Here is a 17,903-nt window from a genome sequence, read left to right on the forward strand (position 1 = left end):
GAAACAAAGCACTGTGTGCTCTGAGCACAGAAGAAGAAAACAAACATAACACAGCATCATACCTTCCAAGAGTGTCCTTGATTAGACTTAGAATATTCAAGCTAGTCTCGTGAAATACTTAAATCTAGAAGTTTTCATTTAAAAACAGAGGTCTGATCTGAGATGCCAAACTATAGGGAGTATGTAAAAAGACAGACCTATTTCCTCCTACTGCTTTAAAAAGTCAAACTGCAGCCGTTCTTTTTTTGTCAGCAGTCCTTTTGCAGATTATAAACCTCACAACAGGTAGCCAGTCACAAAGATGAGGCAGAACAGTGCAAAAATCACTTAACACAATTAAATTTCACAAAAGTGAAGAGAAAATTGTCCTTATTTTAACTTTATAAATGCTCATTTTAACAGTTCCCTACACACGCACTCAAGCATGAAACAGTATTCAAAAATATGTAAATATTATATAAATAAGAAAGTGGTATGCAGAACTTTCTGTACCAAAGAATCCAGCTTCTGAAAAGTGGAAAGCAGAGTATTCACTTAGAACTCTGATGAGAAAAAAATTACCTGAAGCATAGAACCCAGACCATATCCTTATTTAAATGAACATTCAATTTTTAGGTACAGTGGCACTGAAGTTTCAAATGAATCACACCCATTTTATCTAGGGTTTACGTTGTTTTATTTCATTTTGTTGGGGTTTTTTAAACATTATATAAAACCCATACTATTCAAGGATCCCTTTTTAAAGCACATTTTTGGCAGCACTGAAAATAATTCTCAACAGCAGCTTTGAAACAAATACAGCATTTTTTCACATAAAGACTACTATTAAAATGACTTACTACCATCATGTGATACCTAATGTTTACAACACCAGATATGAAAATTAGTGGCATGTGCAGGATCCACAATATACAGCTACTCCTACCGTTAAAGTAGTAAGGAGGAAGCAACTTATTCAAAGAATTTCGGTGCAGAGAAGAACTTACTGCCATCCTTTCAGCTGTAAGCCACTCTTCCTCTTCAGGATTACCATGCCGATGAGTATAATATGACACACTGGATATTACTTTGTTAACTTCATTTAGTGCATTCATTTTACCATTGAAAGAAGAAATTTGTAACAACCTGTAAGAGAAAATAAATGTAAGATGTGTGAAAAAAAATGTCTGCAGTAGCATATCATATTAGGAGTAGCATCTTACCTAAGTATCATTTTTAACCTAAATATTTCTAAGTTTTTTACAGTTTCTTCTTGTCCTGGAACTCTGGAAGCTAAGTTCTTTAGAGATTTGATTATCATTGACAGAGCATCATTTTTGGCTTCATTCTTTGCTTCTTTTTTCAGTTCATCATCTGTTAAATTTTCTAAAAATTGTGGAACCATTTCTATAATTGGAAGGAAATATTTCTTCACTGTATGTAATGTGAGAAATTCGTAACATTGTCCAAATGGCCTAAAAATAAAGAAAAAGTGATCAAAATGCCATAATATGTAGCTGTGCAATATCAGGATAGCAGGAGCAATTCATGCAAGGCAATTCAAGTCTATTTACAAGCACATGGAATGTTGAAGGTAAACACAACTAGTTAAGAGACATGATTGAGAGCAAGTGTTTCAAGAAAAGACTAAGTTTCGCGCTCTTAGTCCAACTTTTCCAAATATGTAGATTATTATTTCTAAAAAAACTCACTTGATGAGAGCTGCAATTATCTGAACATTCAATGCTGATCCACTCATGAAGCGATCATGCAAGATCTGAAATCCATTTAATGTGCCAAACTTGTTGATAAGATCTACTAACCAACCCTGCAATATAATAAATAGTTACTTTCTGACATTTACAAATTATCATCTAGAAATACTTCCACATACCCGTCAGTAACAAAATTTGCTTACAAAAAGTCCTTACAAAATAAACTGTTAGAAGGTAGCAGAATGGACAGTGAACCTGCCTATATAGTTAAAATACTCAGTTTTAAGGAAGTGCTTAAAATAGGCAACAAGATCATTCCAATTATCACATCAAAGAACAGATGCTATATATTAGCTATTCAAAGAAATTGATCAAGTACATAGTAATAAAAAGGACTATGCTTCAGGTTCAACTTTGGCTGCCTAGTTACTACAAGCAGCATGACAATTTGGTGTTTTTTTTCTGGTCCTGGATGTGATAGTGCTGCATATAAAAGCAGTAAGAATGCAAAATAATATTCTTCTAAACACTGTTAGCAATGAACACAAGGAAAGCCAAGGACATTGAGTTCTTTATCTTTGGTTCTTACACATCAATAGCTAACAGTTCCTATAAAAAGAAAAAAAGGAAGAAAGCAACAAAAAGATAGTTTAGTTAGCTCCTGACATTGTACCAATGCCATTTGGAGTACAATCGCGAAAAATTCAGATCCAAGAACCGGAACACATAAAACAAAAACAAACAAACAAAATACCCAAAACCTAAAACCATACTGACACTAGTATCCCACATCCGATTAAAAAGATTTCTCCCATCACTGGGAACTATAAGAAAAAAGGAGAGAAAATTCCTACTTTAGCACATACTCATAGCCTCAGAATATGTTGCCTACAAAATCATTTTGAGTGAGAAGGTAAATCCCTCAGCTGGCAAATACAAGCAAGCCAATTAACACAGTAGGAATGACATTTCAATAGTTGTGCCACCTTACCATAGAACATGACACAGTTTGACCGTGAACCAAAGACTGTAAGAGTGAGAAGGGGAAATGTACATTATATCATTACCAGTTAAGAGTCAAAAGCAGCAGAACATCTTAGTGGTACAGAGAATGAAGGGTTGGGGTTTTTTTCCCCCTTCTAAAAACACTTATTTATGGCTACTGTGTTATTAGGTAACACTGCATGAAATCAGGAATACAGGTCTGAAAACTCTTGTACCTTTGGTGATCGTGGGTCAGGAGGACGGGCATGAAGTTCATCTTCAGCGAGCTGGACTCCTGCAGGAACTGTTTCTGAGGGACGAGTACCATTGTATAAATGGAATTTGCAGTGAGGATTTAAGGCCATGGCAAGAAGTTCAAGAAGGGGAAACCAATCTTGGGACAGCTTAGCCACACAGAGTTCCACTAGTCGATGAGTGTTGTTAATAATACATCTCTATTAAGAAAACAACAGCCAAGAATATGGCAGGTGACTTAACAATAAATATGAACTATAAACTCTGAACCAATTGTACCTAGCATGCAGAGTTGCGTAAGAGTTTTACAATATTGTATTTTAAGTTGTACTTCCTCCAAGAAAGGGTTTAAAACAAACTTTAAACTACCTGTTTTCAGCTAAAAATTAAATTTACGAAAATAACACAAATATTTTTGGTTGAGACACTGATGAATCACTACTGAACCATTAACTTTTCCTTCTTTCTCCCATTTATCTCACAGATTGTAATTTGCTTAAGATCTTTACAGTTTCTCATTTGGCCTGTGACTAGCTGCCCAACAGGTAGTTTTTAAATCCAAGCAGTTGCTGCAAACATTCAGAAATCAGCAAGCTGCTAAAAGCTTTTACTAAAAAAAGCAAGTTTTCATGTCCTAGCATGCACATAAAAATAAGCGGGTCTCTAGGCATCTGGCCAAAGACAGCCTGCCTAACAAGAGCTACACTTCTGAACATACAAAGTTCCGTTCCCCCCCCATACCATCTTTCATGTTTTATCTCCTTCCAAAAACACCAGAAGCAGTAAGATACAACAATCATAGAAGGACAATCGCCCTCCACCCCCTAGCCATGCATACAAGAGTTCCCCCAGTTCTCTATTGAGATGAATTTCAAAAATGAGATTCAGTCTCTGCAGTCTCCTCAGTCACAAAGGCAGTCTCCTTCCTCATTTGAATTACTTTTTTTCAGAAACACAACTTTAAAAACTCACATGAATCTCAAACTTCCAGCCACTCACTGCCTCATCTGTAAGGATTTTTGTGAAAGATATTGTTAACCCATCTCGAAAAAATCGCTGGCATGCTTCGCTTTTGACATCAAGGCCTATTTTAAAACAGAAAAGAAAAAATAAACTATTAGACATGCAATTTCATTAGTTGTTACATGGACTTTTAAATGTTGAAAGCAGTGATTTGGTGGGCTGGTTTTGGCCAGTGTAGAATTAATTTTCTTCACAGTACCCACTATGGGGCTATGCTTTGCATTTGTGCTGAAAACAGTATTGATAACACAAGGATGTTTTAGCTAATGCTGAGCAGCATGTGCACACCGTCAAGGCCTTTTCTGCTTTTCCACCCCACCGGCAAGTACTCGGCATGCACAAAGCACCAGGAGGGACACAACCGGACAGCTGACCAAAGGGATATCCCATACCATGTGACATTATGCTCAGTATATAAAGCTGTGGGAAGGAGGAGGAAGGCAGGGATATTCAGAGTTACAGCATTTGTCTTCCCAAGTAACTGTTATGGAGCGCAATGGAGCCCTGCTTTCCCGGGGATGGCTGAACACCTGGCTGCCAAAGGGAACTGGTGAATGAATTCCTTGTTTGCTTTGCTTGCATGAGTGACTTCTGCTTTACCTATTAAACTGTCTTCACCTCCACCCACAAGTTTCTCACTTTTACCATTCTGATTCTCTCCCCCACTCCACTGGGGAGAGGAGTGAGTGAGTGGCTGCTTGGTGCTTATCTGCCAGCTGTGATTAACCCTGACGTGGACAAAGATTTGGTGTTTAAAGTCTCAGAATTATTTTAAAAAGAAGCCTTGGATGAAGACAAACCTACATAACCTTCAATGGACAAAAACCTGACGGATTAATGTTCTACTAAAGCCACCTCGAAAAATGCATATTTAGATAATTTATTTTAAAAACATGTGATAGGGTGGGTTGGTTTTTTTTCCCACGCCTGTAACACTTGGAAGATATAGCAGCAAAAACAACCACCAAGTACAATCTTTATTTTCCATTCTTCTGGTATATATGCATTTATATAAACTTGTATTTAGTTTCTAGCAGTAAAACTCAGTGAGTGAAGAGGAAAAACTGTGAGAGCTGCTCAGCTTCCCAGACACAATTAACCTGCAAAAATAAACACAAATCCTTCTGTCTCTCACCTTCATTTGAAGTACAGTTTCTTGTAATCCTGCTGCCAGGACCCAACACTACTGTAAAACTTAGCAGCCACCATACATCAAGTTTAATTTTAAAGAACAGTGCTCCATATTTTTCTTTTAGCTATTTTAAAGCGCTGGAGTGACCCAGTATTTCAAGAAATCTGTATCTCCCCTTCAAAAGTTCAGCTAAAAAAATCTAAACAGGGCTAAAAGTCAACAGAAAAATGTATTGAATATGCATCAGTACACACTGGAAACAATGTAAGCCACTGGGCACATACAACGAAAAGCATGACCCGCTTGCACCATTTCTTTACAGAACAACTTTAATTTTCATTCAGGGAATCTTAGCATTCAACAATTCTACAGCATCCAGATTCACAAAAATTATTACCCCCACCCCCCTGCAAACTCCTTAATGAGACATCCTGACAAGAACTTCCACTGGTTTGGGAAGGACTTATTTGGACTATCAAATTAAAGTTCCTCATAGTCATAAACACCTGTGCAACAGAGGTTCCTTTCAAAATGGTCACAGAACACCTGCCCTACGTTAGCACATACCACAAAGGTTTTCTGAGCTACTGTAACAGGGCTTGCTAGCCTATACTCTTATAGTGGGTACAGCTCTCAAGCAACTCCTTCTGAACTAGTCCAGTGTTCCCTCTTTTTATCACTACGAGGCACATGATATACACTATGTGACCAAGTATAAGTCCACATTATCTCCCTATGTAGTTTGCCATCTGGATAACAGACATCCCTACACTATACAGTAAATGCTAAGACCGGTAACAAAAGGCCAGAAGCTACAGCAATGACAACATGACAAGAGATGAGAGATGGTGGATACTGCCTAAAACTTAGGCATTTGCAATAAACGAAGGACATTAACTCCTCAAGGAGGTAAAGCTGACAACTTCACCCTACAAAAAACAGGCAACAGGGAAGGCATCCAACGTGGAAAACTTGACCTAGGGCAAAAGTTCCTTTCTGAAGCCAAATTTAACAGTAAATTTATTTCTTCAATACAAACTCAAAGCAGGTGCTCAAGTGATTTAAACATTCCTTGGAGTATCAGTATATTGCATTGAAATATCTCTCAAACGTCCAAGTACTTATTGAACCATCTTACCCACAACAGTTAGTTGGCCAGCTCCAGTCAGCAAGACATTTCAAACCAAGTTCAGGAATACCAAAACAGAGTATGTTTCAAAATACATTGTTGTCCTTTCTTTCCAAGTTCAGTGAAGTACAGAGAGGGAAGACAGAACCTTAGAAGATAACTGTGTGACTCCTGGATATACAATCACTTTCTACCTTCTCCCACAGTGTTGTATACTGCTAGAACAACAGATGGTACCTATGGAAGGAACCAAGGCTAGATGACTACAAGGCCCAGAGTATCATAGAAGCAGGGTACAGAAGTCCTGGAAGACAGCAAGTTGGGAGAGGAAGCAAGAGTAATCCAAAGACAGTAAGAAGAACAGCAATTACTAGACATCTGACATCTACTGCCTGCATCAGATTCAGTATCATGAACTGTCAGCTGAGACCCCAAGCAGACATTTTTCTCCCTGTTGTCCAAATTCTGAGGGCAGAGAAGAATAAGGAAGAACACAAGAGATGTGCATGCGGCCCTGAGCTAAGTATTTATAGAGAAAAGTTGGAGAAACTGATTATGCAGTGAGAAAAAAGTGAATATGAGAGGAAAAGGTGATGTGCAACATACAGTATATGGCAGTTGCAAATCAGGGACTGGAGAAAGAACAGAGGGCCATTTGATTTCTGCACCTGTGCTTCAAAGCACTCAACATGCCAGATTAATGCACTCTGCATGGCTTATCCTGCTACAAGAGCAGAAACACTCTGGGTCCACAGAACTTGTCAGTCCAGATGCAACTGTATATGAACAAACTCTGATACGTCTAAGGGGTATTCAACAGCATAGGACTGGAACACCACGGCTCCAAGCAAAAAAATCGCCTAGCTCCTCTTCTACAGGACTTTGGATTGCACAACTTGGAAGCTGCGAGCACAGAGCTGAGCTGCCTCCACACACTGGCATAGTGTAGGTCTGTGCCAGTGAAGCCACCCCAGACCTGGAGGCTCAAGAACTGCAGCACAGAAAACTTTCAGCGTCTTGGCAAGGGCTGGCTCAAACCCTGCAGAACAGAGAGTGATCTGCAGGTAATAAGCTGTGGGGAAACCCACACTCGCCCATGGGCACAATGGTTACACATGGCACTCAGACTCTGGCAGACTTTCAGTAACTCTTAATCATCAGTAGTCCTTCTATACCCGGGGTCCTCAAACTATGGCCCAGGGGCTGGATACAGCCCCCCAGAGTCCTCAATCCGGCCCCCGGTATTTACAGACACCCCCCGCCCCCCCCCCCCCAGCCGGGGGTTGGGGCAGGGAACCAAGCAGCCGCAGATGACTGCCTGCCACTGCATCCGCACGCCGGCCCCCTGTTTAAAAAGTCTGAGGACCCCTGTTCTATACCAAGACACTACACTGATCCTGCTGTAGTTCACTTCACTGAATTGGTTCTAGTCCAAATATCTGGCTAAGAAAGTTTGGAACATGAGGACACGAATCTGCTGTTTTCGCTTTAGACAGATGGCAAAAATAACCATTTCAAGGAACTGCATAAGATACAGCTTCAGAAAGGAACTCAAGAGTGGTCCCACAGAAATGCAGATGGATCATCCAGAGAGAGATGGTCTTAAGAAGATGTTGGAAACAACTTCCATTATTGGGCTGCCTAGCTTTTGGATGCACATGTGCTTGCACACACAAATTTTTGTGGGTTTTTTTTCGAGGCTCTAGGGCCTGCCTCTCTTTCCCATTGTGTAAGCCTTTGTAATTCATCAAAACTAAAGATTTGAGATCAAGGTTGAAAGTTTAAGTTGTTCAGTGAAATCTCATTTCACTTTAAATAAGCAAAAAATTGTAAAAGTTGCCTTCCTTACATGTGTCACATTGGGAAGCTTTGGCAGCATGTTAAAAATGGAACATAAACATTAGAAGCAATAAAATCCACAATAAAGACAGAACAGTGCAGAGTTGTTGAGAGGATTTTGAGAGAATGAGTGGAGAATATTCTGGCCTATAAAAAACCAAAACCTTAAAATAAACAATTTTTTTACTTTTAAATTTATAGCACCCAACTCACTATGACATTTATTTCTGGAGCAAATCTCATTACTCAAAACACTTTATAAATATTCCATAATTATTGTGAAGATGAACATCAGTCTTGCTATTAAACACTACTTTCCAAATAGGTTTTCTTTCATTAGCAAGTAACTCCAGACTATCAAATGATAGTCTCACGGCTTGCTTAATGAAGACTAATACATTGATGCCTACACATAAAAAGATTATCTCCCATAAATAAATGCATCTGCCAGGACTAATGCAAATCACAGTCTAGACAGGATTCATACTACTCTGTCAAATTTGCTCCTTGCACTTGAAGGTGGTAATGATGACATTTAATTCTTATGAGTACTTTCAATTCTGTTCAATTATGTCCCATTCAATTTCAATTCCTGAAAAGATTTAAAGAGGATGTAAACCACTCTGATTTTATAGACACAAACAGCACAAACAGCAGTTAGTACAGATTCACTCCAGAATGCCAATGACCACTGTCAATGCAAGGAATAAAAGCTACTTAAGAATCCCAACCACTAGAAAATGGTGCTTGGTAAAAAAAAAAATTTAGTGGGTTCTTTTTAGGTTGCTTCACAATCTAAATTATTTATACAGTGCAATATAAATTTTATGTAATTCAACAGCTGGTTATTTTTCTATTTCTCCTTTCAGTTGTTCTCTTTTGAACCAACTCCTAAGATTAAGAAAAATGCCCATAGACAGGTTGAAAATCGTCCAGTCTTAGCTGTTACTGAGATAATGGAACACATTTTTAACCTGTTAAAGAAAGATACACAACAGAACCATTTATATTACTTCTCTATATATACACAACTCTTCAACAGTGTCTGCCAAGTCTTGAGCTACCAAACCAGTGTCAGTTACACCAAGTGAGCACCCTATCGTATTCCTCGAGCACTGAAAGTTATTTAAAAAAGAACCATCTTAGTAATCATCTAACTACAAGAAGAAAATAATCTAGGATTAATGGTAAAGATAACATTAAAAGTAGTTAAACAACTACTTTATCAGCTTTCCTTGTTTTCTCCTTAGCCAATAATCCTTGCATATGTACACCTAGGAATTCATCTAGAGGGCAAGGGGAAGAATAATTAAATAGCAACACGATGTCCAATTCTGAAAATGGCCTTTAAGAACTTAATAAAAATTGAAGTGCATAAAGCATACAAATACATTTCCACTGGTTTTCACAATTTCAAGAGGAAAAAAAAAAAGAGAAGACTGTGTCTGGGAACTTTCAACTAAGTCTGAAGCTTTGGAGAAGTACACTGATGTTAAGAGCAGCCAAAAAAAATCTCGTTCTGCTCTTATTACTTCATTGAGGTGACAGCTTTTTGGGTTGTTTGGGGTTTGGGTTTTTTTTTTTCCAAAAAATTACTTAACAGCTGGCAGTACATACATGTCCTGTCTCACAAATCACAAGCAGAGAATTTCTTTTTTACTGCACTATTCCAATAGCCCAGACAGACAGATGGCTGCATTTTCTTTCTGTAAGTTGGCATGTGTTTTGCTCCTGAACAGATGCAATCACTTGAAAATCCTACTCACCTTAGGATTCCTGCCAGACCTAGCTACATGCAAAGCAGCCAATTCGAATTGCAACTATGGCTGATAGGTCAGTGTTGGTAACAACACGTCATTACCCTATTCTGGATCACAAGGGTGCACCTTAACTTGTGTTTCTCCAGAGAGTGCTCCAAAGCAAAAAAGACTTACAGAAAACTATCAAGATAACCCAGAATATCACGACCACAACTAGCTTTTTATTCTTACAACTGCCTAAGAATGGCCTTTATTAACAGGGAATTTAAGTTGCCCTGGTCCAGCTATGCAAAATCAAGGAACAGGTCACTGTATTTAAAACACAACTAGCTGGTAAGCGTAGAAATTCCAGAAAAAAATTTTGATCTAAACTTCTGGTACTACTCAAACACTGGGGCAACAAATACTGACCAGAACAGGAAACCAAAGCGACTTTCCAGGAGAACAGAACTTCCCAGAACACAACAAACTTGTCAATCTGACTAGTACAATTTAGCAAAGGCATACAACACAGTCCTGATACAGAACCCTGCTACTTCCAAGCAAGACAGACACAGCAAGCAATATTTCAGAATTGTAAGTCTAAGTCTCTTTAAAATTCTAACTTTTCTCCAATATTCTCAACAAGTGTGCATGTGCTAAATTTGAACAAAAAATTATGGCAAGACATTTGGAAAGCTAGATTAGTAACTTATTTTTAAAAACATAGAACTGAATTTTAGTATCTGTTACAAAGACCAAGCCCAGTAGGTCTGATACCAAAGTGATACAGAAAACATGCAAGACAGGAGTGACAAGATTTTTATTGCTGTGAGCTTACTGAACTTCCCTACTCATGCTAAGGCACCTAATCTCCAACTACACTGATGGCTTTCTAAAATTCTGATCTATGAAGGTTCTGCATACTGCTCTGACACAGTCTTCAGGACCAACATTTAAACAAAAATGATTAAGAACTTTTCAGCCTCCACAAGGGGTTCAAAAAAACAGGAAAAGATTTTACACACTGGCCCAATAATCATTAATTACCTTTTCAGCTTACCTTTTTTACTTAGGTCGATAGCAGCTTCTAGAAGAACTTCTAATTCCCCCTTCGGCAATACAGGAACAACCCATCGAGGCCTATATGCAAAAACAAAACATCCCCCCCCCACCTGTATTTCAGTTGCGCTTCTTAAAAAGAATCAAGAATAATTGCCCCTTCATAAAGGGTAGGAATATGCATTTTTAAAGGCCCTGATGAGCATTCCATTTAAAAACAAAACAAAAAACCCACGCAAAACCCCACAACCCTCTAATCTGAACCTCTTTCTCTTTGCAACTCTAACCCAGAAAGTATTACAGAAAACAGTGAAACAAAGATGCAAGAATCCCGATTCCACTATCAAGATATTTGCACAAATAAATCTATACCCTCTGAAAAAACTGAAAATACCTGTTGATCATGTCATCCAACTTTGCCAGGTCTGTATGTGGAAACGCAGGCTCCTCATCTTCAAGCTGGGGTGGAGCATCTCCTTGGCCCTGCTCATCAGGCGGGGTAGCTGGGGAGTTCTCATTGGAAGAATCAGGTGAAGAAGTCTAAAATTGGTAGGGAAAGTACTTTAAATATTGCCTGCACTTGCATGCCACTTATTTTGGCATTCTCCCTCATAGTAAGTTTCAAAAATCACTTTAAGTACCCGTCATCATAAAATATAACAAAATGATTTGATTTCAGATTTTTTAATAAGAAAATTGAGCAAAAATGTGCTATACACTTTCTATCTCAACAGTTTAAAAATTAAGCTACTTTCCCAGTGAGGGAAGTGGTTTTCTTTGTAACATACTTTCATTTTCAGCAGACCACGTATCTAGAATATGAAAATAAAGACCATAAAAATATTCAGTTTTTACAAATCTTCTGCACAAAAGATGATTATTTTAGAAGGAGAAAACTTCAGCAACAGCACGGACAAAAAATGATCACAAAAAACATTTTCTGAAAAAGTTTGCTAAAAATGAGTAACAGTACTACAGCTGGCTACTAACGAATCTCCAAGAACATTCTTAGTTGAGCCCATTTTGGTGGATCATGCAAAATACAATGTGTTTTGTAGATGCACATTTATTTGTATATAGAAATAGTATGAACTGACAGTAATGAAGACTCAAATCAGAACAGCAAGGTTTAGGAGGACAAGGGAGGACCAAAACTTCAAGAACATTACTCACATGTTGTACCACGTCTGGTTGGCATGGAGTTAATTTTCTTCACAGCACCATGTATGTTGCTGAGTTTTGGATTTGTGGCCAAACAGGTATTGGTAACACATCAGTGCTTTGTGGCTGAATACTAGCGAGCAATGGGGTGGAGACCTACCTAGCATCCAGGGTTAACCCACCACATATGTTCCAAAGAATAATTCATTCTCAGGAAGTAAAACCATTAAACCTTACGGTATTAAACAAACAACAGCCTCATACTGAATTCAATGGCAAATTGTGGCTTTTCTTTTAAATGGGTTTGGCTGCACTGTCTAAAAGCATCTTTTCTGGTGTCCCCCCCCCCCCAACAAATAATCATCACATTATGATGTTTTTGCTTGTCTTTTGAAAGCAGGATAACCTGTTCAAGAGAAACATGCTAAGTTGTTCTGGAAGTCTAGTACAATGAACTGAGACCTAGATGAAGCTGGCCTTTAAGAACTGATACTGGCACGTAACTTTATCCAAAAAGTGCTTTTGCAGAACTGAGCATAAACCAAACCCACAGAGAGTAGTTTCACCAGTCTGTGGCAGGTAACTCTACAATGCGGTTGTAAGGAAGCTTCAGGTATTACTCCAAGAAGGCTTCTTATCCAAAATACGTATGCTTGACACTGCCTAAAAAGGGATCCTCTCTTGCAATGCAATGCTCCCTAATGTTACCTTCTTTGTCAACATCACTGCCTTCATCCCTCAAAATCTTTTTGTACTTGCAGACACACACACAAAAGCTAAGTAGACATCTCTAGGAATATACAAACTCAATTCAGAAGCACTATTTCTAAAGAACTAACCCCTTTATTTTTAAGCAACTTGAGTGTTAATATCATACCTGATTCTGCTGGAGGGGAGGCTGGGACTGTCCATCAGGAGCCTGGCCCTGGCTATCATTCCCTCCTACTGGAGAGCCACGAGTCGTGGCTGTCATACTCGACACAGGGCAGATCTTTGCAATTTTGTCTGCTTATGTAGTTGTTGTGAGAGAAGAAATTATAGTCCACTTAGTAAAGTTGAAGTACCAGCATATGCTTCCCTTAAAAAGCTCCAACTCAAGAACATGCCATCTTGCAGAGACCATTGCATAACCTGGGGGGGGGAGAAAAAAGACAAAAGACAATATGCTACACTGACACACGCACATCAAAAGAACCCATATCTGGAAAAGAACACTACAAAAAAAATACACTGCTATAAAGAATCTTTTATTTTAAACTTAGATTTCTTGAGTACAACTGACATCAGAAGCAGGTTATGTCTGAAATATTTAACACGATTTTAATATTCTATGCAAAAATTACACTGATAATTACCTCTATACCACTAAGAAACTGACACACATCCAAAATGCAGCTGTTTACTGCGACTTTGCGGTGCCTGAATTGCTACAGTAGACTTTCAATCTAAATTCAGGGTGCTGATCAGGTCATTTCTACATGGACCTTGGTTATGGGCATAAACAGCCAAATCTGTCATCTTTTCCAATACTCTTCTCCTGATACTGTCTAACTACAGACGCCTCAGAGGGAGTTAAAAGACCGATTCTACCTCAGCTAAGACTAACAGCAACCCTGCAGGCAAACCTCTTCTATAAGTACATCAGGTTTTACCCAGGGCATTTGACCTATATTCCCCTCTTCCAGCAGGTGCCTATGAAAGCCTAGGTTCACTGGCCTTTCGAGCCTACTACAAAGCCCACCACATCCTCACCAAGTATTTTAGAGGATTCTATGAAGAACATTTTGACATCAGATTTGTTGATCATGTAATCATGATATACCAACAATTCAATAATCCCTATGTGTTTTAGCTTCACTGTGTTAAATAAAAAGTTGCATTAAGTTCTAACAGCAATTCCACTCTATACCACAGGGTAACATATAACCATGGGAAGATGAAAGGTAATTTTCCAGAGCAACTCAGACTTCCAAGTGTCACATAAACCAACAACAGTACTCAAATTTCAAAAGCCAATTAGGGTGGTAAAAAGAATTGTATGAGCTTTCAGCAAGATTCATTTGAATCAGGAGCTTAGCACTGCAATCAGCAAAAGCTTCAAGTTAGTGTGAAATTTCTGCTGTAACACTATGCATATTTGTGTTTTATTATGACATCTCGTCTTAAATTAATTTTCAGTGCTGCTATCTTTCTGCAAGGCACTTCAAAATCCTTTCCTAAATTGTGCAAATTTGCAAGCCATTACACATACAATAAAAATCTGGACTGCATACACTATTCCTCTCCTGCCCCGTCTCCAATATTAACACCACCACCACAGGTAGAGATCTCTAATATTGTCAATAAAATAACGTTCACTTTTGAACAAAACTGTGTTCTTTGAATACAGCCAAATGTCATCCATGCCCACCCTTCAAATTCATATTCATAGGGTTTAGTAAGCCTGCTAAGTTTAGAACAAAGTCATTACCAACCCAAATTTTCTTTACGAAAAAACTGATTTTTTAAATCAGTTTTTTTAAATTAACTCATTTTGATTGGTGCTCTTTTTTAAATGCCCTCCTGAGTATTCAGTTGTTTTCTATTGATGTTTAGAAAGATCACCAGGCAGAAAGTATTAGCAAGACTAAGTCTCTTGCCATACACATATATACACACACACACACACGTATCTACACACATACATACACACACTGCAGTCTACTGCAGTTCAATGCAGTCAGTTCCCCTGCACTACCTGACTGAGAGGTCTAGGTACTTGCATAAACTAAATAAATCAAGATTCTGCCAACTAACACTGTACTTTTCAACAGCCCTAAACTAACTACCACCACAATGAACCTTCCCTAACCACTCTCATTCTTCCTTAACAGGTCTGATTCACAATATGGCCACACACAAAAACTTGTGCTAGAAGGACTGAGAGAGCAAAGAAGCAGGAAAAGGGTGAAACAGCTCCTTTCAGCAGCAATCCTCATCTAGGTTAGCTTAACCTGCAGAAAGAAGTGACCACTGGCAGCTGTGGTTCTACAATAGCTTACATCAAACACAAGCTGCTTCAATCATCAAACACAAACTGCAACAAACACATTAGAAACAAAACAAAGCCAAGGATAATACCATCCTGTATTGGACGTGGGCAGGGCACGGGGGGGGATGCTGCCACAAAGGATGAGAAAAAGTCTTAGGTACCTAATGCCTTCTTTGCTTCAGTCTTTAATAGCAAGACCAGATACCCTCAGGGTAATCAGCCCTCTAAACCGGAAGACTGGGACTAGAAGCAGAATGAAATCCCCATAGTCCAGGAGGAAATGGTTTAGTGACCTGTTGCTCCACTTAGACACATACAAGTCTATGGGGCCGGATGGGATCCACTCAAGGGTACTGAGGGAGCTGGCGGAAAAGCTTGCCAAACCACTCTCCATCATTTATCAGCAGTCCTGGCTAACTGAGGAGGTCCCAGTTGATTGGAGGTTAGCCAGTGTGACACCCATCTACAAGAAGGGCAGGAAGGACCACCCAGGAAACTACAGGCCTGTCAGCCTGACCTTGATGCTGTGGAAGGTTATGGAGCAGGTCATCCTGAGTGCCATCACACAGCACATACAGGACAATCAGGGGATCAGGCCCAGAGAACACAGGTTTATGACACATAACTTGGCCTGACTAATCTGATCTCCTTCTACAAGCTGACCTGCTGAGTGGACATGGGAAAGGCTGTAGCTGTTGTCATCCTGGACCTTAGTAAAGCCTTTGACAGTCTCCCAAAGCATTCTCCTGGAGAAACTGGCTACTCATGGCTTGGACAGGTGTACTCTATATTGGATAAAAAGCAGCCTCAATGGCCAAACCCAAAGAGTGATAGTAAATGGAGTTACATCCAGCTGGCAGCCAGTAACAAGTGGTGCTCCCTAGGGCTCAGTACTGAGGCCAATCCTGTTTAATGTCTTTTCAATGGTCTGGACAAGGGGATTGAGTGCACCCTCAGTAAGTTTGCAGATGACACCAAGCTGGGGGAGCATGCTGATCTGCATTAGGGTAGGAAGGCTCTGCAGAGGGATGTGGACAGGATGGACCAACGTGCTGAGGCAAATTTATGTGGTTCAACAAGGAGAAGTGCCAGGTCTGCACTTGGGTCGCAACAACCCCACACAATGCTACAAGCCCGGGGAAGAGTGGCTGGAAAACTGCCTGGTGGATAAGGACTTAGGGTGTTGGTCAACAGCCACCTCAGTATGAGCTGGCAGTGTGCCCCGGTGGCCAAGATGGTCAATAGCATCCTGGCTTGTATCAGAAACAGTGTGGCCAGCAGGACTAGGGGAGTGATGGTCCCCCTGCACTCAGCACCGATGAGGCTACACCTCAAATACTGCCTTTAGTTTTGGACTCCTCCACTGCAAGACAGACACTGAGGTGCTGAAGCAAACTGAAGGGCAACAAAGCTGGTGAAAGGTCTAAAGCACAAGTCTTATGAAGAGCGGCTGTGGGAACTGGGGTGGTTTTGCCTGGAGAGAAAACCTGGGGGGGGACGGCCTTCTCACTCTCTACAACTACCTGAAAGGAGGTTTTAGACAGGTGGGTGTCAGTCTCTTCTCCCAGATAACAAGCAATAGGACAAGAGGAAACTGCCTCAAGTTTCGCCAGGGGAGGTTTAGATTGGATATTAGGAAAAATTTCTTCACTGAAAGGGTGGTCAAGCAGTAGAACAGGCTGCCCAGGGATGTGGTGGAATCACAATCCCTGGAAGTGTTTAAGAAAACCACGTAGATGTGGTTTAGTGGTGGACTTGGCAGTTTTGGGTTAACAGCTGGACTTGATGATTTCAAAGGACTTTTCCAACCTAAATGATTCTATGATTCTAATCTCATACTTTTCTTATTGTAATGCTTTTGGCTGAACTATCATGAAATGAGCCAGTTCAGAGTACTGAAAGAAACAACAACAAAAACACACCCAAACTTACCAAGACTGATTATTTTTCAGTTCTTAAAACTACCTGGTATACTGCAAGGCCAGAGAACACTCGTCCTAACGCCAGCCAGGGAGGCCAAGACAAAACTGCAGCTCTCCTGTGAGACTGACTTACACTAGTGCAGATTTACACTCAAATTTTGCCTCTGTGCTTAGTTCAAGGGTCTGGGCAAAGCATTTTTGTAAATCGGTTTCTTCTTAAGGCAAGTGACATAATTTAACTAGGAGATACAGGAAAACTGCTACTGAAATAATCAACATTCAAAAACTTGTAAACTCACAGATTAGAACAAAATCTGTGTAACAAAAATCTACAGAACTTAGTAGACACTAGCAAATTCAGAACACTTCCATAAAAGACTAAGATATCTTTTTCTTCCTCTTATTTTATGGCTGCTCACTTAAGAACCTAATCACAATATTCAATGTACATTACTTAAATTACATTCCCAGAAAAGTCTATTTCAGGGACTCCAGAGACATGCACATGGCCAAGCTGGATGAACAAGACAAGGCCAACTTCTAGAGTGAGTTCAGCACTTCTCCACTAATTTGTGTGACATCCTCAGAGATACAAAAAAAAGTAGTAATTTACAGTTACGTTGCAGCTAACTAAAAACAGTCCATCTCAAACAGTCTGATTGCTTCTTGTAGTATCTGCATATTCTAAATAGCAAGAATACCCTTGTTCAGGTGTTTTCCTTTTAATTACAGAGTATACAAGCATGTTTTTGTAAGCACAAATCATCATCCAATTGATGCATTTTACACGGTACTAGAAGGGAGTAGTTTACCAGTCCTGTTTTCAGCCACTGCTGTAACCATTTGTTTCAGAGAAAACAAACTGCATGCCCATAAAGAACACACTACTGCTTTAATCTCTGTATAACTGACTAACCATGAATTTTCAAATT

General features: G+C 39.5%; 1 protein-coding gene across 2 annotated transcripts in view; it reads right to left on the bottom strand.

Annotated features, from left to right (window-relative positions):
• USP9X (ubiquitin specific peptidase 9 X-linked) overlaps positions 1-17,903 on the bottom strand; it is a 106,337-nt gene that overhangs the window by 66,440 nt on the left and 21,994 nt on the right. For both annotated transcript variants that reach the window (XM_056328524.1, XM_056328523.1), the window contains exons 2-9: positions 12,896-13,149; positions 11,252-11,397; positions 10,859-10,938; positions 3,906-4,018; positions 2,915-3,133; positions 1,692-1,807; positions 1,203-1,454; positions 987-1,125 (exon numbers count right to left, since the gene is read on the bottom strand). In XM_056328524.1, the coding sequence (XP_056184499.1) occupies positions 987-1,125; positions 1,203-1,454; positions 1,692-1,807; positions 2,915-3,133; positions 3,906-4,018; positions 10,859-10,938; positions 11,252-11,397; positions 12,896-12,991 (1,161 nt within the window). In that variant the 5' untranslated portion in view covers positions 12,992-13,149. The remainder of the gene's footprint in view (positions 1-986; positions 1,126-1,202; positions 1,455-1,691; positions 1,808-2,914; positions 3,134-3,905; positions 4,019-10,858; positions 10,939-11,251; positions 11,398-12,895; positions 13,150-17,903) is intronic.

Source organism: Falco biarmicus, chromosome 2, assembly GCF_023638135.1.
Source record: "Falco biarmicus isolate bFalBia1 chromosome 2, bFalBia1.pri, whole genome shotgun sequence".
NCBI classification, from domain to species: domain Eukaryota; kingdom Metazoa; phylum Chordata; class Aves; order Falconiformes; family Falconidae; genus Falco; species Falco biarmicus.